The sequence below is a fragment of the Prorops nasuta genome, unplaced genomic scaffold, assembly GCF_024137725.1.
Source record: "Prorops nasuta isolate Cenicafe-Biocafe unplaced genomic scaffold, Cenicafe_Pnas_1.2 PNAS00009, whole genome shotgun sequence".
Lineage (NCBI taxonomy): Eukaryota > Metazoa > Arthropoda > Insecta > Hymenoptera > Bethylidae > Prorops > Prorops nasuta.
In genome coordinates, this window is record NW_027116806.1 from 4,473,471 (window position 1) to 4,500,496 (window position 27,026).

At 33.4% G+C, this 27,026-nt stretch overlaps 8 protein-coding genes across 14 annotated transcripts; 3 read left to right on the forward strand and 5 right to left on the reverse strand.

Annotated features, from left to right (window-relative positions):
- Positions 1–27: 27 nt before the first annotated feature.
- LOC136776093 (cytochrome b-c1 complex subunit Rieske, mitochondrial-like) lies at positions 28–1,147 on the forward strand. Its single transcript, XM_066731450.1, has 4 exons — positions 28–163; positions 250–396; positions 472–649; positions 840–1,147. Exons 1-4 carry the CDS (start codon positions 61–63, stop codon positions 1,129–1,131), a joined length of 720 nt encoding a protein of 239 aa, XP_066587547.1. The 5' UTR covers positions 28–60; the 3' UTR covers positions 1,132–1,147.
- Positions 1,148–1,360: 213 nt separating this feature from the next.
- MED11 (mediator complex subunit 11) lies at positions 1,361–2,838 on the forward strand. Of its 2 annotated transcripts, XM_066731452.1 has the most exons (4): positions 1,361–1,474; positions 2,179–2,298; positions 2,379–2,519; positions 2,614–2,838. In XM_066731452.1, exons 2-4 carry the CDS (start codon positions 2,223–2,225, stop codon positions 2,730–2,732), a joined length of 336 nt encoding a protein of 111 aa, XP_066587549.1. In that variant the 5' UTR covers positions 1,361–1,474; positions 2,179–2,222; the 3' UTR covers positions 2,733–2,838. The 2 variants fall into 2 exon arrangements, with proteins under 2 accessions (XP_066587549.1, XP_066587548.1); XM_066731451.1 differs by lacking the exon at positions 1,361–1,474 and having other exon boundaries at positions 2,083–2,298.
- Positions 2,839–2,976: 138 nt separating this feature from the next.
- Positions 2,977–7,934, reverse strand: RtGEF (Rho-type guanine nucleotide exchange factor). Of its 5 annotated transcripts, XM_066731446.1 has the most exons (12): positions 7,495–7,917; positions 7,289–7,415; positions 7,036–7,219; positions 6,757–6,972; positions 6,490–6,688; positions 6,194–6,421; positions 6,052–6,130; positions 5,862–5,980; positions 3,999–4,179; positions 3,821–3,922; positions 3,665–3,752; positions 2,977–3,596 (listed from the first exon to the last, which is right to left on the reverse strand). In XM_066731446.1, the coding sequence occupies exons 1-12, from the start codon at positions 7,561–7,563 to the stop codon at positions 3,401–3,403; spliced, it is 1,788 nt and encodes a 595-aa protein (XP_066587543.1). In that variant the 5' UTR covers positions 7,564–7,917; the 3' UTR covers positions 2,977–3,400. The 5 variants fall into 5 exon arrangements, 1 of the variants encoding a protein (XP_066587543.1); XR_010823031.1 differs by lacking the exons at positions 2,977–3,596; positions 3,665–3,752 and having other exon boundaries at positions 4,589–5,980; positions 7,495–7,649; positions 7,835–7,934; XR_010823029.1 differs by lacking the exons at positions 2,977–3,596; positions 3,665–3,752 and having other exon boundaries at positions 4,589–5,980; positions 7,495–7,649; positions 7,736–7,926.
- Positions 7,935–8,346: 412 nt separating this feature from the next.
- Prp6 (pre-mRNA processing factor 6) lies at positions 8,347–12,062 on the reverse strand. The gene is made up of 9 exons (XM_066732087.1): positions 11,915–12,062; positions 11,750–11,809; positions 11,552–11,678; positions 10,937–11,487; positions 10,093–10,873; positions 9,800–10,015; positions 9,380–9,721; positions 8,957–9,300; positions 8,347–8,846 (listed from the first exon to the last, which is right to left on the reverse strand). Exons 1-9 carry the CDS (start codon positions 12,007–12,009, stop codon positions 8,567–8,569), a joined length of 2,796 nt encoding a protein of 931 aa, XP_066588184.1. The 5' UTR covers positions 12,010–12,062; the 3' UTR covers positions 8,347–8,566.
- Positions 12,063–12,122: 60 nt separating this feature from the next.
- PIG-C (phosphatidylinositol glycan anchor biosynthesis class C) lies at positions 12,123–13,307 on the forward strand. Its single transcript, XM_066732089.1, has 2 exons — positions 12,123–12,262; positions 12,345–13,307. Exon 2 carries the CDS (start codon positions 12,352–12,354, stop codon positions 13,171–13,173), a length of 822 nt encoding a protein of 273 aa, XP_066588186.1. The 5' UTR covers positions 12,123–12,262; positions 12,345–12,351; the 3' UTR covers positions 13,174–13,307.
- A 30-nt stretch (positions 13,308–13,337) lies between these two features.
- On the reverse strand, positions 13,338–27,014 carry LOC136776510 (nuclear pore complex protein Nup205-like). Of its 2 annotated transcripts, XM_066732084.1 has the most exons (12): positions 26,913–27,014; positions 26,391–26,717; positions 25,840–26,190; positions 25,102–25,364; positions 24,921–25,038; positions 19,406–19,569; positions 18,921–19,337; positions 18,563–18,854; positions 17,780–18,493; positions 14,480–17,701; positions 13,925–14,400; positions 13,338–13,846 (listed from the first exon to the last, which is right to left on the reverse strand). In XM_066732084.1, exons 2-12 carry the CDS (start codon positions 26,533–26,535, stop codon positions 13,430–13,432), a joined length of 6,579 nt encoding a protein of 2,192 aa, XP_066588181.1. In that variant the 5' UTR covers positions 26,536–26,717; positions 26,913–27,014; the 3' UTR covers positions 13,338–13,429. The 2 variants fall into 2 exon arrangements, with proteins under 2 accessions (XP_066588181.1, XP_066588183.1); XM_066732086.1 differs by lacking the exons at positions 24,921–25,038; positions 25,102–25,364; positions 25,840–26,190; positions 26,391–26,717; positions 26,913–27,014 and adding an exon at positions 19,699–19,833 and having other exon boundaries at positions 13,418–13,846.
- LOC136776512 (uncharacterized) lies at positions 20,100–21,769 on the reverse strand. Its single transcript, XM_066732088.1, has one exon. The coding sequence runs from the start codon at positions 21,353–21,355 to the stop codon at positions 20,393–20,395; it is 963 nt and encodes a 320-aa protein (XP_066588185.1). The 5' UTR covers positions 21,356–21,769; the 3' UTR covers positions 20,100–20,392.
- LOC136776451 (neurofilament medium polypeptide-like) lies at positions 21,912–24,688 on the reverse strand (the record flags this gene model as incomplete). The annotated part of the gene is made up of 4 exons (XM_066731983.1): positions 21,912–22,732; positions 23,291–23,477; positions 23,548–23,696; positions 24,512–24,688. Coding segments are annotated over 4 exons (891 nt in total), but the record flags the coding sequence as incomplete, so codon positions are not given.
- Positions 27,015–27,026: the final 12 nt, after the last annotated feature.

Below are 27,026 nucleotides of genomic sequence, written 5' to 3' on the forward strand. Positions count from 1 at the left end.
CTTGACTGTTAACAACGATATATCACAAGTTTTTAAAAATAATTCTTAAAAAAAAGAGTCATGGCTAAACTTTTATATTCAGGACTTTTCAAAAAGTATAATTTAAGCAATCCGAAGAAACAGCATTATCCCCTGATATGCTCGTCTCTAAATATCAAAACAGGTATAATCTAGTTAAAAATTCTCTTATCGAAAATATACAACATCATAATAGGCAATTGAAATAGGTTAAATTTGATATTATTTCAGTGGTGTTCAATCATAATCGCTATTCGTATACGGACATTCCAAAACCGAATTTTGATGAATATCGACGAAAATCGAATAAAGATCCATGCAAATTAGCAGCAAGTAATGCTGATGAGCGAAAAGTAATAAGCTACCTGAGCTCCGCTGGTAATAAGAAAAAAATTTTAATTAAAATTTATTAAATTATACCTGTATCATATAAAAATAATACAATAATTTTAGTCCTAGGAGCCACTTTGCTCTACGGTACGAAAGCCTGTACCCTTCATTATCTAAATTTTCTTAGTCCAACTCGCGTTGTGATGGCAGAAGCGCAATCCCTAATAAAAACTTCTGAAATACCAATAGGAAAAATTTTAACCGTCAAATGGCGAGGAAGACCAGTTTTTATTTATCACAGGTTTAATTGATAAAATATTATTTTTTCACTGCATTATTGCAGCACGATAGCGTTTTTCAAACTGAATCCTTGAAAAAAAAATATATATATATATATTTTTTTGTTAAAAACTGAATTTTTCGTTAGACATTCATTGAGATAAACGCGAATATTGAAATCAATTAAATTATAAAATAATGATAACTCTTAGGCCCCAGTCAATAATTGATCAAGAGCGAGCTGTTGATGTGTCAAGTTTAATCGATCCAGAAACGGATAATGAACGAGTGAAGAGACCAGAATGGTTGGTCGTCGTTGGCATATGCACCCACTTGGGTTGCGTACCAATTCCTAATGCTGGACTAATACCTGGAGGATTCTTTTGTCCATGCCATGGATCACATTTTGATGCAAGCGGTCGGATTCGTAAAGGACCGGCGCCGACTAATCTAGAAGTTCCTGAATACGCATTTATAGAAAACAATGATTTATTAATTGGATAACATGCTATTATACATACTTCTTAAAAATGGTTTTGTTGGAATTAATTTTGTTGCTGAAGTATATTATCTAGCATATAAGAACTTCAGCTTACTTTAGTCAATGTATATACGACCTCTCTTACATGAATGAAGTAATGAAGGTGTGTTTTGGGAACATTTCGAAAATTTAAAGGTAAACGTAGAATGACGTAGATTAAGAGTTTATATTCAGTTCTGTTCACCTCGACGTCCGGTATTTTGGCTGTCGGGCACTCGGGTAACCTTGACCATGTCTGTCCATCTGCCGAACCTGCCTGCTGTCTGAATTGTCTGGAAATCTGTGGAATTACTAAAATCTAACCAGGTGATGAAAGATTATTGGAATTGGAAATTCCCACCTTACTTTGACTCCCTTGCGATAACCACCATAAGAATAAGAGTCACGGTATAAGGGTCCCGATTTTCTACAATATTCCATCACTACAATAATACGCTATTATCCACAGTATAACACGCAGAAGGCAGTTACCAATAACATCTACCGACACCACCAAATATGACGTGAAATAATTTCAATAATGTTTAATTTTTATGTACTTTGTTCCTCGGTTTAAATTTGAAGAATTTTATTACACAGCCGAAATAATATTATAACAAAAATAACTTAAGTTTTACGCAATTTTCAAAAGGTATATTGTAAAGAAATTTCTTAACCAATAAATAAACTATACGAATAAACAATACTTTTAATATTACTAACTCCACATAGCTCTTTATCGAGCTCTAATATTCCATTACTCTCATTACTCTTTCCCTTCCTAAGAATCCTATGATCCCCGTGACGTTGTTTACGTAATCCTCCCCATGTCCCCATCCTCATTCCTCATCCTCCCTGCAAACATTACTTCTCAAACTCAACTGCTCAGTGCTCACGCGCATTTCCCATAATTCTCATACGCCTGCGCCATCAGAAAAGCTAAGCTTACCGCGCTGGTCAAATTCTTATATACATACATATGTAATTATAACCTCTAAGTGTAAATATTAAACTTAATCTAAATATTATAGCTGTCCTACATAAAAGTTTTCAAGATTTGTGAGGTTTAGTAAAAATGACTCCGCCGATGGAAAGAATTCAAATTTTGGAAACAATAGAGAAAGACATTATAGTTTGCTTACAAAGTGCTGGTAAATATATCATATATTAAGAAAAACTTAATAATTGTTTCCACTGAATAATCCCAATAATTTTCATTTATATTATTAAGGTCAAGCTTTTATGGAACTAAGTAAAGAAAAATCTAGTTTAAAACAAGCAGAAGGTCAGACTCATCAATTTCTAAAAACTTTGGGTCATGTTGAATCTAAACTAAGCGAACAAATTAGCTATCTTACTCAAGTTTCAACAGGTAATAATTTTTACTCTTTATTAAAATTAATTTTTGATAAGACACATTTCTTAGATTTTTGTTAACATTAATACTCTAATCTGAATTAAAACAGGTCAACCACACGAGGGATCTGGGTACGCAAGTCAAAAAGTTTTACAAATGGCTTGGCACAGATTAGAACATGTTCGAAGCAGAGTTAACGAATTAGGACGTATAAAAAATAAAACATAATTTTTAGTATTTTGCTACATCTACTCTGTGTAAAAGTAATGATTAGCTTTAATTACGTGAAAACTAATTATTAACTATAAATGTCAAATAAACTTTGTGAATATTTTTTTATTAAACTTGAAACTTCCTGCCAAACCTATTCCTATAATTTATATGTGTAATATAATATATAAGTAACATAATACTAGTACATTGCAATTTTTCATTATATATATATTTGGTTGGTTGACATAAACTATAACAACTTCTTTAAAGGATAGATGTAGTTGGATTATAACACAAATTAAAAACAAATGTTATTATTAAAAAGTATCTAATTTCAATCTTACTCACACTAAATGCTTATATTTTTTAGTGAGATAATTATTCAATTACTTTTATCTACACTTCTTAAATTGTTGATATCAATTATAAAAGTTTGAAAAGTATAAGCTAAACGAGCTACAATATTTTTTGTCAGTCCAATCGAGAAAATTGACGCCTTAATTCAATAAGGACTTCAGATAATTAAAGCTAATTAAAAAAATAATAACAAAAAATCTAAAAGTATATAAAATAGTCGTATAAATTTATGCGGCCGCTCGTTAAAATGTAAATTCAGTTTCAATCCTACTAGTGTATATTGCAAATTTCAAACGTTTATTACAAATTTCACCGCGATTGTTTTTCTATGTCTTAAACTGATAAAGATTAAATTTTGTGGTAGAAGTTGGGGCATCTGTAATAGCTATGCTACGCTCCACCATAGCAGCTAAAGAAAGCCTTGATCTTCGTTCTTCGTCTAGCTGTTTTGTTAATAGCGACATTTGTGACTGTAAATCTGTCATTTGATTCTTCAGTGTTCTAACCGTTTCTGACAGTGCTCTAATAACAAATAAAATAAATTATTCATATAAAATGGCTTACAACACACTCAAGGCCACAAGCCGTACCTATCATTACTTGAATCGCAATTCCCTAATTTATTTTGCGACACAGAAGCTCTATCACGAAATTTTTGTGATTCCAAGTCCAGTATGGCTGCAAGACGAAAAGATCACACAAAATATCGGTGCGGTAAAGAAAACCTTGTTTAATAAGATACTTACGATTTGATTCACTTGAATGTACCGTTAATCTAGTATTAACTGTCAGGCAGTAGCTTTCAATTACTTTCAAAATGATGGCATCATCTTCAAATTGACGTTCATCTATAAAATAAAAAAGGATAGAGGCAAAAGATAAAATATCTTCATTTTTTACGTATAAAATATTACGCATATTTACTACAAGATCGCGGTGAACGGGATTGATCCATGGCGGCATCAAATTTTCCAATATTCTTAAAAGAGTATGTCGGAGCTGCTGGACGCAACGAGGCAAGGCTCCAAGGTTTTTTAATCCCTGGGGACGAATAATGCTCCAGCAGCTGCTTTTGAAGTTTTCCGTTCGTGTGATTGCTGTTCATCTGTTAAACGAATTGAGTTAAAAAACTTTTTACGAATGTTATTGGCTTTTATGTAATGCTAGTAAACTACAAGCGAAAATGTTTTATGGACTCGTATGAATGAAGCACACGCCCTACCTACGATAAAAGCACTTTTCTATTCTAAAAATCAAATTGGACGCAACGCATTTTCGCGGAATGAGAGATGAAGATACAACAAAAAGAATTAATGTATTGGTTGCATTGTGATGCATTCCATAATATGACCGGTGTACTTCCATGTTAGTGATGGTGTAAAGCAAAAGCATACTTCACACAACATGGCTGTGAATAGGAAAGCAAAAGTTTCTGATGATAAACAATTAGTAGCGGATTTGGTAAAGTTATCAAATCGATAAGAGAAAAAAACAGCCATGCCATGGAAGCTTGCCTCGTTGTGTGCATTCAGACAATGGAATGCTTTTCTTCAGCCACCAATGAGCATATAATCCAGATGTATAAACTTGTTGCGTTTGCTCTTTGGGATCTTCCCGGCTTGGCCGTTGTATACGCCTGTCAGCCCTTTTACTCTTACTTTGGTGGACAAGCGGTGGTGGCTGTGAATATCTTTTTTGCTTTGTATTTTCATAATTATATAAACAAAAGGTCTTAGCATTCTCTGCGGTTAGATCAAGTGCAGAACCACTTGCATCATCCTTAAATTCCTCATTGATATTTGCTTCGTGTGCCGTCTTCCACGAATCCGAACTTTCTTCAGTGATTTCGTGCATATCCACTGAACGTGTACTGTCTCTCGGAGTAGAACCGAAAGGTGAAGTGCATATGCATTGATTTTCATATTTGTTCTCATCATTTTCACTTTCACTATGTGACACGCTAATTGGCTGTATATATTTATGACGGTTATACCCAAAAGATTTGTAGCATGAATTAATCCCCGAAGAGTGTAAATAGCAGCTTTCAGCCATGCCAGAATCCGATGAAAGCAAGCTGGATGTAAGGTATAATGGATTCTGCTCTTGCTGAAGATTTTCGCATTCGACAGCCATTATACTGGTAATAGTAGAAGGTACCGAGATACTTTCACCAGAAAGTTCAGCTCCCTTCTCGCAGAGTTCTACAGCTTTCCAGTGTTTCACCGTTGCACCACAAAGCAGCATACGGTTATGCGGCACGTCCAGATTTTCACGATAAAAATCATGGGTTCGCGGCAATAAAATTGGTGTATCAGAATTACATGTTGAAAGTAGAAGGTTCGGCAGGATGTGATTCGACGTTGCAAAGTCAGGTAAACTCTTGCTCGTTTCGAGGGATGAACGATTCTCGTTAATGACTCTCGACGCGAAATTCGTGAGAGAGGATGTACTGACTAAACCTGCAGGACAATAATCTCTATCGTCTATTGCATATCTAACGTCCAATGTCAAGGTGGAAGTACGAAGAGTTCGCGACGGTTCTAGTGAAACTGTTCTTTCTTCCGTCTCAGTGTCTGTTTCGGAGTCGGAAAATCTACTGCTCGCAACCGGATACGCGGAATACGTCGTCACCTTAAACTTTCTTAATTTTACACCACTTAAATCTGGCTTTAAAATGTATTGACGATAAAGAAGTTTCTTTATTAATTGTGGATATATTACTTTACTCCTCACGAGTTTCGCGAAATATCTGGAAAGCCGCGTATAAGGGGGGTGATTACAACTCACACGGGGCGTCGTTGGCGACCTTAACACGCTATTTCTCTGCTCCTGGCTTAAGAGCTCAATCCATTGTTGCCTTTCTTCTTTACTACTACAAAGAACCATTATGGTTTCGATCATGGGACCTAAAATATTATATGTACATATATAATGAGTTAAGCATGTAATTTGTTTAGTCATTTTTTAAATGACTCACCAGTAATTTCAAAGGCATATTTACAATCATCAGTATCATCTTTAACAATAACATTTATACCCGTAAGTGGTAATTTTCCCTACAAAGAGTTAATTTTTTAGTTTTTCTTTATATTTTATTTTTAGTATTTAAATAAACATACTTCGTATATGAAGGAGCTCATTCGTGCACTGGTGCTTAAAACCAGTAATGTAGTTGGGAATAGTACAAAGTATCGATCTCTCCTATCTCCACCTGTTGCAAGAGTTACGGCTCCTACATGAAGAACATCACCAAGTGAGCTAAGCTCTTCACCTTCCCAGCTCTTAATACCGCTAGTTAATATCTGCAATGCCAGCTCACGTTGCTTTCGTATTGAGGCACAACGGTCCTGTAATATATCATTTAATGAAACATTATAAGAATATCTACATGATTACTTCAAAATGTATTTCATACCGTAATTTCTCTATAAACAGTTATACTGCGTTGAGTGTCCCCCCTGTCAGGATGATTCTTTTCTGTATATCTTTCTAACTCTTGTAGCATTTGTGAGTATTTATCCAGTCTTCTAAAAGGCTTACTAAGGCCTGTTGTTAAAACTAATATTCCAGGAGAAATAGCTCCTTTATGTTGCATAAACTCATTCAGCTCATCTCTATAATTAAGTTTTAAATATAAGTACTATGTTATTAAGAATTTGAACATTTTTAAGTAAAATATTACCTATATTTATCAAGTATGCAAACAGCTTGAGGATGGTTATTACAATATGTAGTATGAATGATTTTTAACTTAGGAGCTAACATTAAAAACAAATGTCCTATCCTAGCTGTTAGCCCTTGAGAGACAGCTGCTTCTAAATTTGCTAAAAGGCACTGATGAATTTCTAAGACATCATGAATATTTCCAAGCATTTGCTTGTACTCCTCTTTTTTTAATCTGGAATTAAAAATATTAATCTATAAAAACCATTTATTGTAAGAAATGATGCTTACTACATACATATTTGCCAATTCTAATGGTTGTAGAAAACTAGTAACTAAGCCTTGTAATTCAGCTACATTCACTCTTTCTGAATCCACAATATCTTTTAATACTATATCCCGATTAATTTTTTGATAAACTGGCGATGAACATTCCTGTGGACTTTTCTCTGGAGATATTTTGGCCGAATGAGAATTATTATCTTTAACAAAAATTTAAGCGTTCCAATTATAACCTGCCACATAAAAAACTGGCAGCAAACTACACATACCTGCTGCTCTATATTCCTTAACATAATTTGATGGAAACCATCCAGTCTTGTCATGTAGTGTACCTTCCCACCAACCCTCATCATCAGTCTGTGTTATTGTAATAATATCACCTTTTTTGAAACACAGCTGTATAAAAATACAATAAAAGTATAATTTACATTTTGAATTAAGATATTTTTTAGCATAAGTTTTAAATAACACCTACTTCGTCGTTATTTTTGCCTTTAAATGAAAATAATGCTGTGACTAGTTTAGGTCCATCGGATTTCGACATAATTAATTGAGGCAACTTATAGAAGGAAAGAAGAAATAGAACTTTCAAGGTAACATTTTGGACGTTCTCATTTGAAGGCTTGTCACCTTAATAAAAAGTCACAAATCTTACAATGCACTTTTTGTATTACTTAAGTGTAAAGGAGCAACTATAATGTTAAGGAATTCATTACCAAAAATAGTTATTACTCGTTTTTAATATAACACACCCTACGACGTATTGTGACATATATAGATTATAGCTTGACGTTAAATGCACAACTAAGGGTTACCTTAAAGCTGACTCCCTTACGAACGGCTGTGAATGCCTGTGAATGTGAATAGTGATACGTGTGAGCTGCAATGAGCTGTGGCCTGGCAGCAGCTGGCTGGCCTATGGCCTGTGTGTGAGTGTGTGACTGTCGACTGGGCGACTGCCGAGTTCAAATAAGCCACGAGACTTCAAAATTCGGATGTGACGTAAAATCTCTATAGTTTAATTTAACTTAACTAACTCTAAACTAATTACATATGTACATACACATATAAGGTTTTAATAATCTGACTTTGTAATCCCGTATTCTATCAAGTTTAACGACAAACATCAGCTAAATGTAATGATAAATATATATATATATATATGTAGTACATTTCTCATTATACATTTAGCTGATAATCGTTGAAAAAGTTAAAAAATTATTCCATTGCCTTCATATTCATTTTATACCTACAATCGTAAAAAGCAAAACAATATGAAATGTATTTTGTGCGAAAATTGTATGTAAATGTTCTAAAATTTATTTATTCTTATCATATAAAATCCTTTTGAATAAGATTGAGTTTAGCTTAATAAATTATTCCATGCTTTTTGATTAAAAGGTATTATATATTTTTGAAGATAAAAAAAATATTAAACAAAGTTATTATAAATAATTTTTTTTTCTAAGGCGTTTTCGCGCGTCAAAACTATACATTAATTTGTTTTATTGATAAACGATTACATGTATCTGAGGTATTGGTTTTTTCTATATTGGTATTGGTAAGTCTCTCGCTACTAGAACCAGTATTTGATCGATACCTAAACACCAATTTGCTATATTTTTCGACACTTTACACCAGTTTTCGCCATGGTGTGGTTCTGCTGCCGCGCAACGCTTTTTAACATCCTCCTGTTGCTCCTCCGTTCCATTCAATAACTCAAACTTATAAAAGTAGGCCCAAGCATCACCTAAATCAGGATCTATTTTAACTGTTCGATTGAACCAGTCTCTACATTTTGATATTTTGTGTTCGCACCAGAAAAGCCTGCAAAAAAAGTTTGCCAAAAGTTGGAATTTGCCGAAAAACGAATGATTTAGCAACATCCTGCATAATAATAATAAATAAAGGATACTTCATACAGTTAAATTACTTACTTTGACACTGCAAGAAGAACGTGTGCATCATGTTCACATTTTTTCAATGCATCCACGCTCTTAGTTTTTCTTTGTGGACGTGGTTCCATGAAAATCGCTTCAGCCCACAGTAGCCCGGATGTTGGGCATTCCTGCAAAGCTTTAGCCATCAATGTATTTGCCATATCTCTTACACCGCCCGGCTTCAATTCATTTCTAATCGCTTCCAGCCAGAGTTCGGCATTTTTTGGATTACGAAGTCGAGCTTTTTCCAATACCGAACGAGCTTTTGTAATCTGACCCTTTCGGTGCTCTAATTGTGATAATAAACGCCATATAGGAATAGACGTCGGACATTTTTTAATCTACAAAATAACCATTATATTTAAAGAAAAATAATTTGTATCTATATATGTTATTTAATGTTAAATTACTTTAACTTACAGCTTGGTTGTAAGTCTCCAAAGCTTTATCCAGATCCCCTTGCTGTTCCTCAATTTGTCCTTTCATAAGCCACAGCTTTGGAAAATCATCAAAAGCCTCCAGAGCCTCTTTCAAAAGATGCAAAGCAGCATCCAAATTGTTTAGAGCCCACTCCAATTTTGCACTTTTCATCATTACTCTTGGCGTAGGAGCGGAGGCTCTTGCTTTAGCTAATAATCGTCGAGCTCTTTCATATTCATTGTTTTCTGATTCGAGCTTCACAGCTGCTAGCCAAATTTCCTCCGAGTTCGGATTGGCTTGAAATGCCAAAGATAAAATTCCTCGTGCCGCTGGAACATCTCCCTAAGAAGATTCGATAACCATGTGAGATAGTAAACAAAAATATATTCATGTAAAAAACCTAATCGAATTAATACTTACAGCGAGCCACTTTGACTTGGCTCCCATAAGCCAAAGAACTTCACTCTTAGGACAATGAGCAACAGCTCTTTGCAAAAGTGATTCCAAAGATTCTCGTGTTCCATAAGTTTTTTCAAAATATGCAGCTCTCAACCAAATTGATTTCTTACTTGGAAATGCGGTCAACGCATATGCGTAAACTGCCCTAGCACATTCCAATGCTCCTTGTTGCGCGCACTGAAGAATGAAAACAAAAATATTTATCTATAATTAGTATCATCTGTAATAAAGTGAATAATACAAATCTAACTTACAGTTTCTGCATCTTCCATCCAAGTGTGCTTCCTGTCTTCTTCCTCGACTCCGAAACCAATAATAGCTTTTACAATCACCTGGCAGCAATGAACGGCGCCAGCTTTTTCAGCTTCCATGGCTTCCTTGAACCAGTGCTCTCTGTTAATTTCAACCCCGTTTGCACTCAAAGAGGAAATAGCGCGGTCAATAATTTTCTCCACCATGTGTTTGTTGCCGTTAGCTTCTTCGAGTTTCGCAGCTGTAGTCCAAATTTGTCTATCAGTGGGAATGTTTTCTCTAGCTTTGTTCAATACTTTTCTGGCATTGTCATAAGTTTCCAATCTCGCCAAGGCTAACCAAAGATCTACACTCGTCGGACAACACTCGACAGCTCTGCTTAAGAGAATTCTGGCATCTTCTGGCTCCTCCAGTTCAACGGCTGCTTTCCATAGCCTCACAGAATTTGGTATGTGCTCTAAAGCCTTACGATAGACTCTTCTCTTTGCTTTAGTTTCTATTTCAAGATCGGCAGCTTTTATCCAAATCCTAACAGATGTTGGAATGTGCCTGACGGATTGAGCGATTACGGCTTTTGCTGTATCGGGTGGTTGAAGTCTCGCTGCTTCCAGCCATAAATCTTCTGAGGTTGGATTAACCTCGCATCCTTTCATTATTAAATTCCTTGCTGCTTGAACCTTTCCTGTTACTTCTTCCAATCGTGCCGATGCTATCCATGCTGGAGGATGATTTGGATTTGTTTCTCTTACTGATTTCAATAATAGTCTTGCTTTCTTTATATCACTAAAATAATGTATATATTTGAATTAATTATTTTATTCATTTCATAAATTTTATGTGACTTACTTTATATCTCCACCATATGTTGGAATCATACTCTGTAAATCAGTTAGATACCCCTTAGGATCAACTACAGTTTGTCCTTCCACAGAATCAGAAACTTGATTTAGCTTAACATTCATCAGTGTGTTTCTAGCTTGTCCAATTTTTCTTAGGTCCAAATCGCCTGTTGGTGTTAACATTCCTGGTGTTGCCATTCCAGGCATCATGGATGCTAATCCACTAGAAGGATCTATACTTGTGGAAGTTTCACCTCCTAAATTTCTTGCTAAAACTGAGTCTGGAAGAGGAGTGAATTTTTCTGCTCTTGGATTTCTTTGCTTCCTATTTCTAGCATCCCCTACTTCTGGAACATTTTTCCATTCATCTTCGCTTACATTTACTAATTCCCTCTTTAAATCAGAAAATTGCTGCTGAATCTTAGGACGTTCTTGACGATACCTCTCTAATTCTTCTCTCAGTCTCTTTTCTCTATACTCTTTACGTTTCTCATCCATTCTCTTGTCAATAGCTTCATATATTGCATCTGCTTCCTCATCATCTTTGTCATAAGGATCCTTTACAAAATGTTAAACTTTTATTAAAGTTTACAAAAATGGAAAAAAAATATTATTCATGTACCTTGCTAAACAATGAGCCTCCATATCCAGAAAACTCGTCATAATTAGAGTCATTTAAGTCTTCTTCATCCTCTTCTTCCTCTTCTTTTTTCTTTGTACGCTTTGTAGGTGGAGCATGTCTGTCATCCCTAGGTTTACAAAATTTACAATAAAAAACAATACTTTAGCTATAAGAAGAAATAAAAAATCTTACACTTACGATACATCGTTGGCATCACGAGCAGGACCAATATCAGATCTGGTAGTAAAACCAGTTGCTCTGAAAGTGGAAAGTTTAGGTTAGAATTTAGGCAATTGGAATACTTGTTTTGCTGTCAAATAAAAACAATTCTTAAAACGACAAAAGCTTCGAATTGATTCTGACCCTCTGCCAACACCAGCTACATATCCTAATGGCGCTGGAACTCCTAGGAAATGCTTTTTATTACGGGTAGACAACGAGACTGACGGCACTGCCATTGTACTTTATCCGTATATTTTGTCATAATATTTTGATACAACCTGACCTGACATAACCAAACCACCTCCGTAATTGAATATAACCCATTATTACGAACTCAATAAGTCACACACTCCACAGTTAAAAAGCATGGATTGTTTAAGAATAATAAACGGTAAACAATGGAAAAAATTCAGCACATATTTCTTATGATAACAATAGGAATACTAATTATTGAATTGTTATCAAATGTTAATTCTACTTTAAAAAAATGTGAGCGCTTAAAAAAAAATATACTCGTTAAACAAATTTTTGGTTAAAATTAAAGAATAAATAATCCTTTTAAATTTTGCAGTTTCATTATGGTAGAGGAAATACATTGGAGAAAGAACCTGTATGACAATTATGGCGTTCCTGATAATTATACAGATAATACATTCTTGAAACAGCTTCAAAAGAATATTAAGCCAAATAATGTTACGCTTTTAGAAGCAATTACTTTAGCAGCTAGTATATCTATAAAATTAGATATTGTAGTATTATTTGTGATAATATTTATATCTTTGAATAATGAATGCGCAACCCCAAATTTTATTTTTACTCTTGGTGTAATTCTCACCATACTAGGATATTTAATTTATAATTTTAAAGTGCCAAATATATTAGAAAAATGGACCAAAGACATTAGAACTGTACTAGTCTTTTTAGTTTTTGGATATGTATTATCTCCAGTTCTTAAGACGCTAACAGAAAGTATTAGTACAGATACTATCTATGCAATGGCTATAATAATGTTTTTCATACATCTGATATTTGGAAAATATGGATGTTTGGAAATTTGTCTCTCAGATTCACTATCAATAACTTCCTCAATATTTGGCTCATTGATGTTAGCTTCTAGATTAGCTTCAGCTTTACATGCTTTTTCTCTTTTAACCATATCCGTTGAATGTTTTGTACTGCTGCCATTTTTACTATATCAAATGAAAAACAAATTAATTATATCGTTTTTATTGGCAATTGGAACAATATATGCACTGTCAGTTGTATCAAAAGTTCTTTCTTATGCCTTAATAATAGTTACAATTTATGTACACTTTATTTGCCCTGGTTGGTATGTCAGATGTCAAAAATATAAAAATAATATATATGGCCCATGGGATGAAGCTATAATTACATCTTGACATTTTTTTTTTTTTTTTAAATTAGCTAATTTAGTTTTTATGACATGATTTAGCTGTCATTTAAATTTAAGAATAATTTTAAACCAGCTTTGTATCAACCAAAGAATAAATTATAATTGATTATTTAAAATTATAACAAGATATTTTTTTTTTTATTTAAAATTTATTGATTATCATTTTATAAATACTGCTTAAATGGAAATTTTATTGTGTGACAAACCAACAAGTTATATAAAAATTTTACAATTCAATATCTTTAATGTACTTTACTAACAAATTGTAATAACCTTTTAATTCTTCTTACAAGTGATTCTATAAAAGTAAGTTCTATTGTAGTATATTCACTCCGTGAGTTTAAAAGTTTAGTAATAAAACTGTCATTAAATACAGACACCAGTCCTAAAAATAGCTCAGATAATGTCTCAGTGGATAAAATCCAATCCAACATATTTTCATCTACCCGTCCGGAAGGAATTTGTTTCCATCCTTGAGGTGATATAATTTGAGTTGCATAAAAGTCTAAATGACTCCATAAAATATATAGGCTGTGCTCTATTATGAGAGAACAATACTTCAATGTTTTTCTCTTATCATTGGTATAATGATTTAGTCTTTGCTCAACAACTATTCGCTGCTTCTCTAAATCTAAATCTGTTTCTGTATCCAACAAATACTGCAATGAAACAAGGTAAAAGTGATTATTAAATTATTTGAGAATTAAATAATTAACATTCATACATTTATAGCTTACCTTATTAAGTTCACCAGTATTCATATTTGGTACCATGGATACTTTTTTTATGAGAGTATCGATATGGGGTATCTCAGAATGAACTACATCTGTAGCAGAAGTGAGTTGATCGACGACAATTCCTAGGTGTATGCCAGAAGACATTCCTTTCATCTGATCATTCTTTCCAGATTTTATTGTCAGGTATGGATCAAACAAAACATTCCGTATCTTTTGATCCATACGACTATGCTGCATTTGATTTCTCGCGTATAGCATAATATTGGCAATAATTTGCACACAAGAGCTATAATGCTCATCGGAACTATTCATGTTTCCTGATCCAGACTGTAATTGAAATTTTAGTAATAAGGATAACATCAACTTCTGTAGGCGATATAAATGCGCACGAAGTTCTCTTAATCCAGCACTATCTTCCAGTTGCTGCTGATTTAAATCTGTACGAGAAAATTCTTCATCCACTAATTTGTACATATCTAAAATTAAAAAGTACATTATTAAATTGATTATTTGACAATTTACTAAATTATTTACAAAGATATAAAGAAATCTAACCAATATTGGCTGATCTAGAAATTACACCAGTCAAGCAAGCAATCTCTCCAAGGAACAGAGGATTTCTCAGAGCCATTTCTACGGTATCCCGATGGCTTTGCAAAAACGTGCAAACTTGTATGGCACAAGATTGATTTTCAGTTCCTAAAGTAGTTAATAAGGCATCGCACAAGTACAAGGCAGGTAAAAATATTTGTTGATATCTCTGACTAATGGGAGGAATGAAGGAACAGTCACCACTATCGAATTTCATCTGAAAATCTGGGTGTTGATCGAACACACACATACTGGACATACAGGGTAAGATTTTATTCTCCAATAAACTTTCTGCTCCTAATCTGGTGCTTGCCATCCTGCAAAAAGTTGCCATTTTTGCCTCATACAAGTATAGAGGCCTAAGAGTTTGTGGTTCCGGCTGTAAAACTGCTCGTAACAAGTTGTCGGATTCCAACAGACTATCTATCATGTGCTTTAGGTATCCTTGACTGCTAAGATATATCATCCAAGCATTATTATAATCCAGTTCCAAAATTTTGTCCAAACACGACAAAGCTAACATTTTACACACGTCGTGCCCACCTAAACAATTATGACAGAGGATGTCCATTAATTTACTGCCAAAACTATTGATAACTTGAATTGTTGCATATCGGTGAGACCTTTCTCGAACTGGAACAACTCTGTTGAGAGTGTTATCGAGAAGACTGACATACATTGAATCTATAGAATTTGAGTTTTCCGTTCTCTCCAAACCGACGACACAAAGAAAATTGAGGAGAGCACCGTACAGGTGCGTAAGGACTTTCTGAGAAGATGCTGCGGAATTTAAAATCCACTGCAGGATGTGGCTGAGAATTATCTTCATCATTGTTGTGTTTGAAGGAGATGAGGGCAGTAATTCATTATCAGTTTGTATTACAAATGTATTTCTCAAGTTTACTAATAGCATCAGCACAGTACCTGATACAAGCGTCTTAATCTCGTTCAAAGCTTCGCAACTTGTCATCTTTTGTAGCAGATCGTGAGATAAGTTTAAAAGAAGATTTTGCCTTTGCGAGGCCGGTAATTGCTGATTTGTTGCTACACAGAACAAAATTTCTGTAGTTTGACACCACCCTTCAACAAACTTAACAGTTGCGTAGGACAGCATTTTAGTTTGATTTCTCTTCAATGCATATTGAAGAATAGCTTGCAATTCTTGCTGCATTAATTTTCGTTGATTGACAGTAGCACTAGTTTGAGTAACTGTCATCTCTTCTGTAATAAGGGAATGCAATTTTCTGATGTCAATCAATTGAGGTCCACTTAGAGGAGACACGGAGACACTGCATCGATTTAAGACCATTTCTACCTGATTTGAGTCAAAGCATTCCCATGTTTTGACTGGTTCCAAATAAAGCTGGAAGTCAATATAATGCAATAAATCCATCAATAACTTCTGAGAAAAGATTACATCTCTATCATTGCTGAAATTTCCTATCAGCCTCTGAATCAATGAATTTTGCAAACTTCCACCCACTACTCTTAATTCGATAGCAGCGATTTTTAATAGCCAGGACATACAGCTCAATTCGGTCGCTCGATTTTCACCTTGGAATGGCAACTTTGATAAATGTCTTTGAACAAAATCTTGATTAGTAGCGGTTCTTAAAAATCTCAGAACTGATTGTGACGTTTTATTGTTGGCTGATAAAGTATGTAAGAAACAATAACAGGATTCTGTAATTTTTGATCGACCGTCTTCTAAGGATTGCTCCAAGATCCCTAAAATCGAATGCAGACAGGTACGGGGAAAACCACGAATTCCTGGCTGTTCAATAATTGTTTTTCTAATATCCTTAGAAATATCGAATCCCAATAGGTAATGAGCCAGACAAGGTGCTGGTCTATGAATGCTTTGCATCAGAAGTGACAAAATTCTTTCTTTGCAATTTCCATGTGGTTCTGGATGATCATCCGTTGTGTCAGAAGCATTATCAGAATCTAAGCACTCCACAAAGCCATGCCTGATATTTGTTGTCAAAGCTGGGGTTGCTGTAAAGGTCAACAGTAGTTCAGAATCTGCACCAGGTTCAGTTGCAACACCTTGTACGATTCCAACAGCAACGAACGCGTGCCTGGGATACCAAGCATTATACGAAACATATTTAACTACGTTCACCATGTGATCTGGTTTTCCACTTCTAGGATTGACACCCAGTAACAGTCTTGAAAGACCTACCAAGACTTTATTGCTACTTGGGGCTGTTGCTGATTGTGCCATGTAAGGGTGTTGCATCTTTAATCCCCTTTCAATAATCTCCAAACAAGACAAAGTACTACTCTCCATGTGCTTTTTCCCAGGAAAAGCATCGTATGTATCAAAGTTTAAACACCCTTCACCTAAAATATACAATATCACGTGCAAAAGCTCGGAATTCGAATAGAGCTTCGTCATAATATGATATCCTGGTGCAGAATTGACCAAGGTCGTTTCTCCACCCTGCAATTCCACTTTGCAGCCTACAAAATCATCTATGACTGGCTCATACTGTCTGATTAATTTGGAGAAAATTTTTAAACAAGTCTCGGCAACCTCCCATTTTTCAGCAGGATTCTTATAGGATCGTGTATTAAATCGTAGGAAGACTGTATTTACTAAGAAGTACAGATATGGATCAAAGCCAGGGTTTCTTTGACCAACACCAAGTAATCGTGGAATTGGAAAATCTGTAAGCACATCCAACAATTCCAAAATAGCTCTTGTTAGAGGATATTCTTCGTTTCTAGATTCAACTTCTTCCAGCTCAGTTTGCACTCCTCTAGGTCTGTAACTACTGGTGGTTGGAATTGTTGAAAGAATTTGAGCAGCCTCCAAGCTTTGCCAAACTGTTGAGGAGCTATCTGGTGATCTGGCTAGGGCTGCCAAAGTTCGTACGAGAGTAGCTTTTAGCAAGATTGGTATAGTGCAACCAACTAATCCAATTAGAGATGGCAAAACTTTCCAGCTTGGATGTTCACAAATGGCAACTCGAGACATCTCATCGTATTTTGCTATCACTTGAACGACCAGCAAAACTGCTTCTAGTCCTTTCACTTCATGTGGAGTAATCCCTTTTGGATGACTTCTTTGTCTATAAACTGTATCTTGACTTGGTGGTAGTTCTTCTCGTAGTTTAGAATGATAGTGGTTCAAAGAGTTAAAAAAATGATCCCACGATATGGTTGTTGATCCGGCCGAGCCTGAAATTGAAGTATTATTAATAGGAAACAAGTATTAGAAGCATTGAATGTATTAGCAAAAAGTCTTTAAAGATATACCATTAGGCTTTAAAAAGTCAAAGGCCTGTTTGGCAGCTTGTGGTGAGGATGCAAGGGATGCGACCATTTTTAAATATGGAACAAACAAACCAGCAGGCAGAACTTCGCTAGCTAATCGCACAAATTTGAAGAGTGCAACTTGCCTAGAAGGTAAACGATTTATATGAACAGTGTTTTGTGTATGATTTGGATCAGAATGCTGACACCAATAGTCCATAACTAAGTTTAATTTTAGTGGATCCTTTTTATACAGTTCTGCAACCATGAGCATCAGATATTCAAAGTGATTATCAAAATTCATTGGAGGCTCTATTCCTTGTTGTTGATAAGCTTGTATGAATCTCATTGATTCATCGGCACGATTTCGCAACTCTCTGATTTTTAAAGGCATCAACAGTATAAAATCAGAAATGAGATTGTGAAAATATCGAACGTAAGGTTCCTCGTTATGAAAGCTTTCATTCTTAAAGACAGCATTAGTTATAAAGTGAAAAGCTTTGTTGTTCAGTGCAGCTTCCAATATGTCTTCGTACGTGATGTTTTGTAAATGAGGTAGATTTAGAGTTTTTATTGTAGGTATCACTACAGCTAGGGCAAACTGAAACACACCTCGCAATCCAGCGCTTTCCCAAGATAAATGATCGGCTATTAATTTCTGATGTAATTCCTCTAGTATTCCTGCTTCTGCTATTAAAGGCATTTGCCTCATTAGTTCTAAATTATAGAAAAAATAGTTTTAGTTGACAAATATTGTATATTTTGTTTTTCTATTAATATTATTACCTTCCCCATCTTCATGACTATGAAGTAAACAAGGATGGATGGAATTCAACAAAGCCATGATAAGTGCCAAAGTCACATTACTTGGGCCTCCATCTCCTGCTTCAGACTCAACCTGCCTTGTTTGCAGAAGTGATAATAGGCTAAATGAAATTTTACTTGGTAAAGATGACTGTGCAGACCATAAATATATTATATCAGCAAGATCTTGTCTTGTATCATTATATAATTTCATGACCATATGATGATGCTTGGCACCTCCCAGTGCTCTATTTTGTTGTAAAAGATCTTGCTCCTATTAATAATTCCGTTGTTAATGCATCAGAGGCAGAAATATTCTGTACTGGTTAATTTGACATACCTTGGTAGGATCCATTTCTTTAAGCAAGCATAAAATTCTATCTAATAATCCATTTTCCTTAAGAGTGTCTGTGTAAGCTGTAATATGTTCTAACAGAGTTCTTGGAACATCTAACAACCAACTATGCCCCAACCTAGCTTGGACTAAAATTCTTAAAGTGGAAGTAAGTGCTTTTCTACCATCATAGTATAAAAGAATAGCTGTTAAACCTCTGGTTAAACCAGGGTGGTGAGGCATTTGCAATTGAGCAGTACATAAAATATCTAATGCCATAAATTCATTTAAATTATACATATCCGATACAATCAGAGTATCATCCACTAATTCTTTTGACAATAATTGATGTCCTAGACCAGGTAATGTTATACCTTCTGTCACACCGTTTACTATTTCTGCTCTACTCTTTGCATTTTTTACCTAATATAAGAAAACAAAATAATTATTTTATCGTAGTAGGTAGCAAAAAATAAGTAATCATTACTCACAGGATTTTCTAATAGACGTAAAAAATTTTGTTTGTGATTCCTCAAGGCTTCGGTAAATTCATGATACTGTGGGTCATGAGAGTTTTGAGCTGACAAAATATAGCGCTCCACAAGATTTTGTAGCTCTTTATAAGGTGTCCACATATCCTCAGTGGTTATTTTATCTAAAATTTTTCATAAAATGTATCATGCTTACATTCAAAAATAAATAGCACAACTGTTTCTGATATAAGATCCTAATTAAAACAGAGATTAAAAATGTAAAATTCCAAATATACAATTTTTTTCATCACCTTCAGTCATATTGTTAAATTTTTTAATAGTCCCCTGTTGAATATGAAATGAATTTGTAGCTCTTTAAGTGCTGAAAGAATATCTACAGACTACAAGCACACCGGCTTCGACATACTTGTACTTTTACAGCTTTGCAGCGCGGGAATAGGTTAGGTTAACACTCGAATTTTAGTTTTCATAATATTTTATAGATATCGCTAGTATCGAAATTTTAAAAGTGACGAAAAAATTGTTTGTTTAAATTTCGAATTGTTTTGCGGCACTCTTATGCGTCATTGCGTCTTATGCTCTAAACTGAAGTCAGAAGTCTGACTGAAGTGCTTTTGAAGTAGAATAGAAGGTAGAGGAAAAATATAATAATTTTACATTCTTTAACTCTTTTATTAGGAATTTATAAAATACAAATAAAAACTTATTGCTATTTAAAACATTTTCCTATTTTTTTACTAGAAAATTAAAAAATAGAAATAAAAGCTTTTTGTTAATTAGAAACTACATGCTTTATCTGTATTAATAATATAATAGTGTTAATAATAACAATCTCTTAAACTCTAGCATTACGAGGATTAATGTCATATACTGCTTAAAGAAAATTAAAATATCCTCTAATTCTCATTATTACAAAAATCTGTATGCTTTCATGTTGCTTCAGTTGCTTAACAATGGTAGAAGATATTGGTACCAAAGGTAACATTATTTAAAAGAAAAACGTTTGTAAGCACAAGCTTCATCAATCTCCGATTGACTATAAGTCTTATGTTTATGGTCACATAATGGGTCACATAACTCATCTAGAGCCTCATCTATGTATTTAGAATATGCATCATTTTTCATGATCTTAGCTATAATTTGTACTCTCTCTTTTTTGATTATAAAATTTCTATCTAAATATGGTGTCACAATCTTACACATAATAAATCTTCTCATGTCTTGGCCCTTTATGTCTTCAATAGCTTGTAAGACACAGTATATAGCAAAATTGACATCTGCAGTCTGCAAATAAAATCCATTGCTTTCGACACTGCTATTTATAGCTTTTATAATATAATTTGTAGGTTCCTGTAATTCTTTCGCTAACAGATCTACATCTGCACCAGCAAAATAGTATTTAGCTACTGGTGTAAAGAGCAGCTTATTTTTCATAAATGAAGTAGGTTTTAGTGATTCGATGTAATTAAACTCCAATAATTGCATGAATGTTTCTAAAGCTATCAATCTTGCCTGCTCAGATGTTAATATCATGCAGTTTTCAGGATCTTTTACACCCAAGCTGTCTAGTGAATATTTATTATCATTAATATTAGTTACGAATACTTTATGATCAATATTACTAGTATCCTTGAAAATGTATTTACTAATGCTATCTTTGCTATTAGTGCTTGATTCTGATGGTTTTGTGTATATAATTTCACTACAAAATTGTATTTTGAAGCTACCTACTCCTTTCTTTATTGGATCCAAATAATCCTTGCAATGTTTACTAAATTCAAGCTTCAATTTATTAAAGTCAAAGTCTTTTTTATTAATAAAATCTGAAATAATACGAGTCTTTTGCTTATTCTGCCAATAGCTTACACTATTTAAGCATTCAGGAACAAACGGATCAGCCATTAATCCACGCAGTGTACAATTATTAGCACCTTTGTCATTAGACATGATATAGACGAAAGTGAAACAAAAATATTATTTTTCTTATTTTCTTATGGATTCTGTTATGATGCAAGTTCTGCCACTTGCTTGCTATAATACTTATAGCTGGACACAAAGGATTTAAAACACTCCAGAAAGATTTGATCAGAAGGAATGTTCAGACGAGACTGCTGCTATATAATTATGGCTGCATTGCAGATCTCACTTTTGTTCTTATCAGAAGAGCTTGGCTCTCTGGTGTCGTATTTCCAATTTCTTCATCAATCTCTGTAATTCGATCATAAAATAAACAAATGCAAGCCGTTAGTCTGGGGCCGCAGCCCTGATCGACCTGATCCCCAGTCGTCGTCCTTATGCCTTATCAACATGAAGGTAATTTAAGTTACCGATAATTTTTGTTTACAATAAATGCAGAGATAAACATATATATGTATACATATATAATCTTCCAGTCCTTAATTTCTCAGTAAAAACTACTACAAAGAAACGCGGATAATTTTCGGTATAGTCTATATAAACCTATGCAAAAGTAGATTTACTTTAATGTTAAATAAAAACGCAATTAACAGTTAACAATGATTTATTAATATCATAAATATTTATATCAATTACTTTCAGACAAAAATCCTATTTTTCCACTCACATGACAAGATTAAACAAGATTCATTGCTTCTACAGTACAATCAAATTTTCACTAAAGATTTATCTAAAATTTAGGATAAAAGCTAACGTTTTGTATATTAATATGGTATCCAAATATGACTTCTTATAATTTTGATTTTTATGTATTATGTTAATTTTCAATAAAGATTGATGAAATAAACGATAATAAAATTAAACCTTACAAATTTTGTATACCCGGCAATATTTTAATAAACAATATTAAATCTTCCTAAGCTATTTGTTGGCATCTTTTTTAAAATTTATTTTAAATAATACTCTAAGAATTGCAGACAATTACTTACAAAAATTGTAAATACTAATTTTTATACGATCTAGTGATTATTAAAGTTCTTCATCATCAGAACTAGAATCAGTTGATAAAGCATTTATGTTGTAATTCTTACTGTAGTCTTCCTTCTCATATAAATTTTCGGGAATATTTTCGTCCTCGTCATCTTCAATATAATCCTTTTCTATTTGTTTTTCTTCTGTTGCGATCACTTCTGTTTTTGTTCCATCTGGTTTATTTTCCTCCTCTTCTTCATATTCCTCTTCTTCGTACTCTCCTTCTTCGCCTTCTTCTTCATCTACTTCTTCATCTTCATCAACTTCATCTTCCTCCTCTTCATCTTCTGTAATATTACCAGTTCTTTCGCTAATTTGTCCTGTTTCCCTGATTACACTTTCTCTTAATATTTGCCTCGTTTTTTCTTCAGCTTCCTATTAAATTGTAAAAATCATTATTATCTATTGAAAAAACAATTATTTTATAAAAAATTGTAGCTATATATACCATCGGAATAAATTATAAATAATAAATTAAAATAAAGATATAATTGTTAATTAATAACAAAAAGGGATTATGAATATTTAGTGATATAATTAAACATTAATTTGCTAAAGATCGCGAAATATACCGAATTAAATGTAAACATAAAATTAATATCAATTGTAATTGGAAAAATAATCAATTAAAATACAACAAGTGCTCTTCAAAATAAATTGAATTAATCAAAAAACTTTCACAGCAGGTGTCAGTGAGATTATACAGATCCTTTGTTTTGAACAATCCAAATAATTACCAACTACTTTTTTACGAAGGCAATTAAAAAGAAGCGTATTTATAGTTTGCTGTAATTAGTTCCAGTGATCTGTGATGCTATATTATGTAACCTATACAAAAGTTAGGCAAACAATTAAATGAATGAAAGAATCACCAAATAAAACAAGGCTCCGCAGTTTCATTTGATTCTGTTGGTAATTCTAATATTTCCTTACAGCTGCTGTCTGGTCCAAGCTGATGAGGGACAAAGTCATTTTACTCGAGATGACCACTGCAGCCTCGGCATCTTCTTCCGCCTTCTGTTCCTGAGTCTCTGAATCTGTTACGAGCAACTCGCATTGTGGCGGAAGCGCACCTTCTAAGTAAATTGGCACAGGAGGAGTCTTTTCTCTTTCAACTTGTCTGAAATTTATTTTAAACACTGATTATATATGGAATAATATATACATTGCTTAAATAAAAATTTAATTACATTGACTTTTCAGGAAAAATTGGGGTCGTAGGTCGACTCGTACATTTCTGGCCTCCTTCACAACATGCAGTCATTTCCATTCCGAGTACTTTAACAGATGGCGATTGGCTATCTTCATTCTTTTTAAATTCATCTTCATCTTCATCTTTCTGCAAACAAGGAACCAGTGACTCATTATTTATTAGTACATTTAGTTTCTTCGGGTTTAATAAAATAAAACTTCTAAAAAAACACAGAATGCAAGCTTTGAAAAAAACTTCACAAATGGTCTTTTAAGATCCGTGCATGTTTTACTTATTATAAAACGTAAATCTTGACAGGACGAACCTAAAATGAGTTAAGCAATCAATTTTTGATCAAGAAAACATAATTTTGCTAATGTGCGAGATTTCCTTTATGTCCTATTTAATTACTAAGAAAACTACTAACAAACTGTTAAACAACGAAATCTACTTATTAACTTTAATCAACAACAGTATGTACAGAATATTTAAATAAAGGAATGATAATTTATAAACTAAAACACTCCTTGATTTAAATGCCATGCATGTAAAGTATAAATTTTAGAAGTATGCATTTTTTCAAATTTGCAAATTAATTATTAGCCAATGTTACATATATCTTGAGAAATATTAATTACACCTTTATAAAATGAACTCTTATATACTTTGATGAGTATACCTTGAAACTAATGCTGCCTTCTGCCAGGACATTAGATTTTGAAGCTCCATCTACTACTCAAAATATATAAAAAGTACCAAATTTTTTTTAACTCAATACTCACAAGCTTTAAATGCCAATAAAGATAGTTACGAAATTTCAAAATATTTTCTTTAAAATAGTATTACTATTATAACAAACTAAAGATGAAGAAAGCTTGTAACGCAATCAGAACACAACGACGTGCATGTTTCTAGAAAAGGACAAGCTAAAATTGAATCTGTGTAGAATTAATTTAGTAAACCTTAGAATCTGCTTGTGAACTTGAACTGTGCACAACTGAACGTGAAATATTGCCCATTTGGACAACTATTCTTTCCATAGCTGCTTCAGTTTCGACTAATCTCCTTCTCAGCTGATCTATTTCTATGTCTCCTGCCGCTTCTAGCGTTCCAGCACGTGCAACAACATTAAGTTGATTCAAAATGGAATATACAATTATTACCTTATATGCACAAGTTAAGTTCTTTAACGTATAACACTGCGTGCGTGTTCTAATTGTGCTTGTTTTGAATATTTCAATTATTCATGTAGAATGTGATCAATAATGATTTTGTTACTAACAATAATATACTAACGATCTTTAAGTTCTTCTATAGTTGGAACACGTCCAATTGGTGATGGAGATCTATCCCTTTGATATTGACATCTACCACCAGTCATTGCAGAAGTTAGAATATCAGGACTAAAGACCCTTTTCCGGAATTCCTTTTCTGCATCAACGCCAGGAAATTCCGAAACAGTTTCGCCATCTGTATTTCTCTTTAAGACCTGTTTGATAAAAAATGCTTAATTCGTTAATAAAACACTTAACATTTGATATTAAGCTTTTACCTTTATAATGGTATAAAAAAAGAATACTACAATGCCAATAGTATATACAGGCATTATTACTCCCATTGGATTGCTTCCCTTATGTTGATTTCCTCCATGACCAGCACCACCCAAGGGTGGCCTTATTTTTTGAGCACCATTGTCTGTTCTGTCTACAACTCTTGGCACTATGTGTGAAGAAGGAATTGCTCTACCACGCTCTCTCAGGGCTGGATGTAGCCCTCCAGCATGTGGAGGGGTCCGACGTTCTTGCTTTATAGGATCTATTTGCATATAAATTACAAAATAATTAGCTTTATTAAGTTTGAATTTCTTTCATTATTGAAGAAGACATTAAAACACGTTTAATGGTTTTAAATATATTATGTTAGTAACAAATAATTTTCAAATTTACAAATTAAAAATAGATGCAATAAACTATAAATTATAATATTTATATTCACACTTTAACAATACTCTAAGTAAAATGTGCCAGCTTAAAGTCACTTTATTGGAACATCTCCAATAGAAAATGGATAAATTAAATCTACTTCTCATATATATCTGCTGATGTATACTAACTTATTCCTATTTATTATTTTTTCTACTTTGTAAAAAAACTATATTAATTACAGCACAATAAGCAAAAATTGGTTACTTATGTTATAATATAGGGGAATAAGAATCATAATTGTGAATTATAGAAGAATTATCTATAATTAGTTTAAATATTCACATTTTTTTAAATGCATCTCTTACTGTGTGGCATTAGAATGTGGTATCTTATAAGGTGTGGCATTCCTAATCGAGAAAGGGGAATGCCATAATATGTTTTAAGGCATAAAGAGCTATTAAGCGTCCTGATATCCTCCAAAACTTGTTTATAAGTTTTTCCCAGTCGTTCTCTTTCAGCTAAGAAAGATGACAAATCTATGCCACATCTAGCTAAAACCTCCTCTCTACACAGACTTGTGCTCTGAGGTGTAATCTTTGTATTTAATGCATCTCTAATCCTTGGATCAATCTGATGGTGCTTTAATATATTCCGACACAGCTCTTGCATAATGTCCACAGCCGTAACATCACTTTCAAATATTACATCGCAGCATGCTAACAAAAATTAACAAGTTTTGCAAATAAAAAATAATTATATTTGGTAAATGAATAAATAACAAACTTTATAAATGTAAATACTAAACTAGCCAACAAATATAAGTAATGGAAAAGTTAATTAAATGAAAAAAAGAGAATACTTAATTACGTATAATAAAAAAACAAATAAGTAAATTAATGATAGGTGTACAACTTACTAGAGCCATCGATTGTGCGGGGCGGATTGACAGTCGAATTTATCATAGGGTAAAAAATTTTCGGCCACAAAACAGCAAAACAGCCGACAACTATCGCTAGTATCAACACAGTTTTCTTTGTGCCAAAATCAGTTATTTCAGCCATCGTTTATTAGTTCGTTCGTTATCCAGATCGATGAAATTAGACGATTTTGGAAGAATTCTGCCTTTTAACCACAACTGTTGGCAAATGAATGCTCTGCTTTACAGCAAGTAAATGCTGTCTGCTATTTCTATCATCAAGCAGGGCTGCGTCTACATCTGCTGGAACCCTCGAAAAATGTTATACTTATTATTAAGCACCTTCTTTTTTACAAAGTTTTATTTAGAAAACGCTAACAATCGTGAAAATTTTAATATAAGATTTATTGATTACTATTCACAATTATTTTTTTATCACTTATTCAATTTTTCAAATAGCAAAAAAATTATTAATTTGATAAATGCTTATTTTTTTTTTCCAAACAGATATTTTCAACTTACACAGATCCAGGTCGTATTCGATAAAGAATTGTTCATTTTGTGCGTTTATTCATGGTGTCACTCACTCGAAAAGCCGAGCTTTTAGCAGCTTTTGCCTATAGCACTGAGCGTTTC

Coding starts and splice junctions, on each gene's coding strand:
- Prp6 (XM_066732087.1), bottom strand. CDS start 12,009: ATGGCAGTGCCGTCAGTCTCGTTGTCTACCCGTAATAAAAAGCATTTC. Junction 10,016..10,092: donor GGATGGAAGATGCAGAAACT/GTAAGTTAGATT, acceptor TTCATTCTTCAG/TGCGCGCAACAAGGAGCATT. Junction 9,301..9,379: donor TGGAGACTTACAACCAAGCT/GTAAGTTAAAGT, acceptor GTTATTTTGTAG/ATTAAAAAATGTCCGACGTC.
- LOC136776093 (XM_066731450.1), top strand. CDS start 61: ATGGCTAAACTTTTATATTCAGGACTTTTCAAAAAGTATAATTTAAGC. Junction 164..249: donor GTCTCTAAATATCAAAACAG/GTATAATCTAGT, acceptor ATATTATTTCAG/TGGTGTTCAATCATAATCGC. Junction 397..471: donor AAGCTACCTGAGCTCCGCTG/GTAATAAGAAAA, acceptor CAATAATTTTAG/TCCTAGGAGCCACTTTGCTC.
- LOC136776510 (XM_066732084.1), bottom strand. CDS start 26,535: ATGGCTGAAATAACTGATTTTGGCACAAAGAAAACTGTGTTGATACTA. Junction 17,702..17,779: donor TGACTTTTTAAAGCCTAATG/GTATATCTTTAA, acceptor CTTCAATTTCAG/GCTCGGCCGGATCAACAACC. Junction 14,401..14,479: donor TTCTAGATCAGCCAATATTG/GTTAGATTTCTT, acceptor TTTTAATTTTAG/ATATGTACAAATTAGTGGAT.
- LOC136776512 (XM_066732088.1), bottom strand. CDS start 21,355: ATGTCTAATGACAAAGGTGCTAATAATTGTACACTGCGTGGATTAATG.
- MED11 (XM_066731452.1), top strand. CDS start 2,223: ATGACTCCGCCGATGGAAAGAATTCAAATTTTGGAAACAATAGAGAAA. Junction 2,299..2,378: donor AGTTTGCTTACAAAGTGCTG/GTAAATATATCA, acceptor TATATTATTAAG/GTCAAGCTTTTATGGAACTA. Junction 2,520..2,613: donor TCTTACTCAAGTTTCAACAG/GTAATAATTTTT, acceptor GAATTAAAACAG/GTCAACCACACGAGGGATCT.
- PIG-C (XM_066732089.1), top strand. CDS start 12,352: ATGGTAGAGGAAATACATTGGAGAAAGAACCTGTATGACAATTATGGC.
- RtGEF (XM_066731446.1), bottom strand. CDS start 7,563: ATGTCGAAATCCGATGGACCTAAACTAGTCACAGCATTATTTTCATTT. Junction 6,973..7,035: donor CCATTAGAATTGGCAAATAT/GTATGTAGTAAG, acceptor TTTTAATTCCAG/ATTAAAAAAAGAGGAGTACA. Junction 6,689..6,756: donor TGCATACTTGATAAATATAG/GTAATATTTTAC, acceptor ACTTAATTATAG/AGATGAGCTGAATGAGTTTA.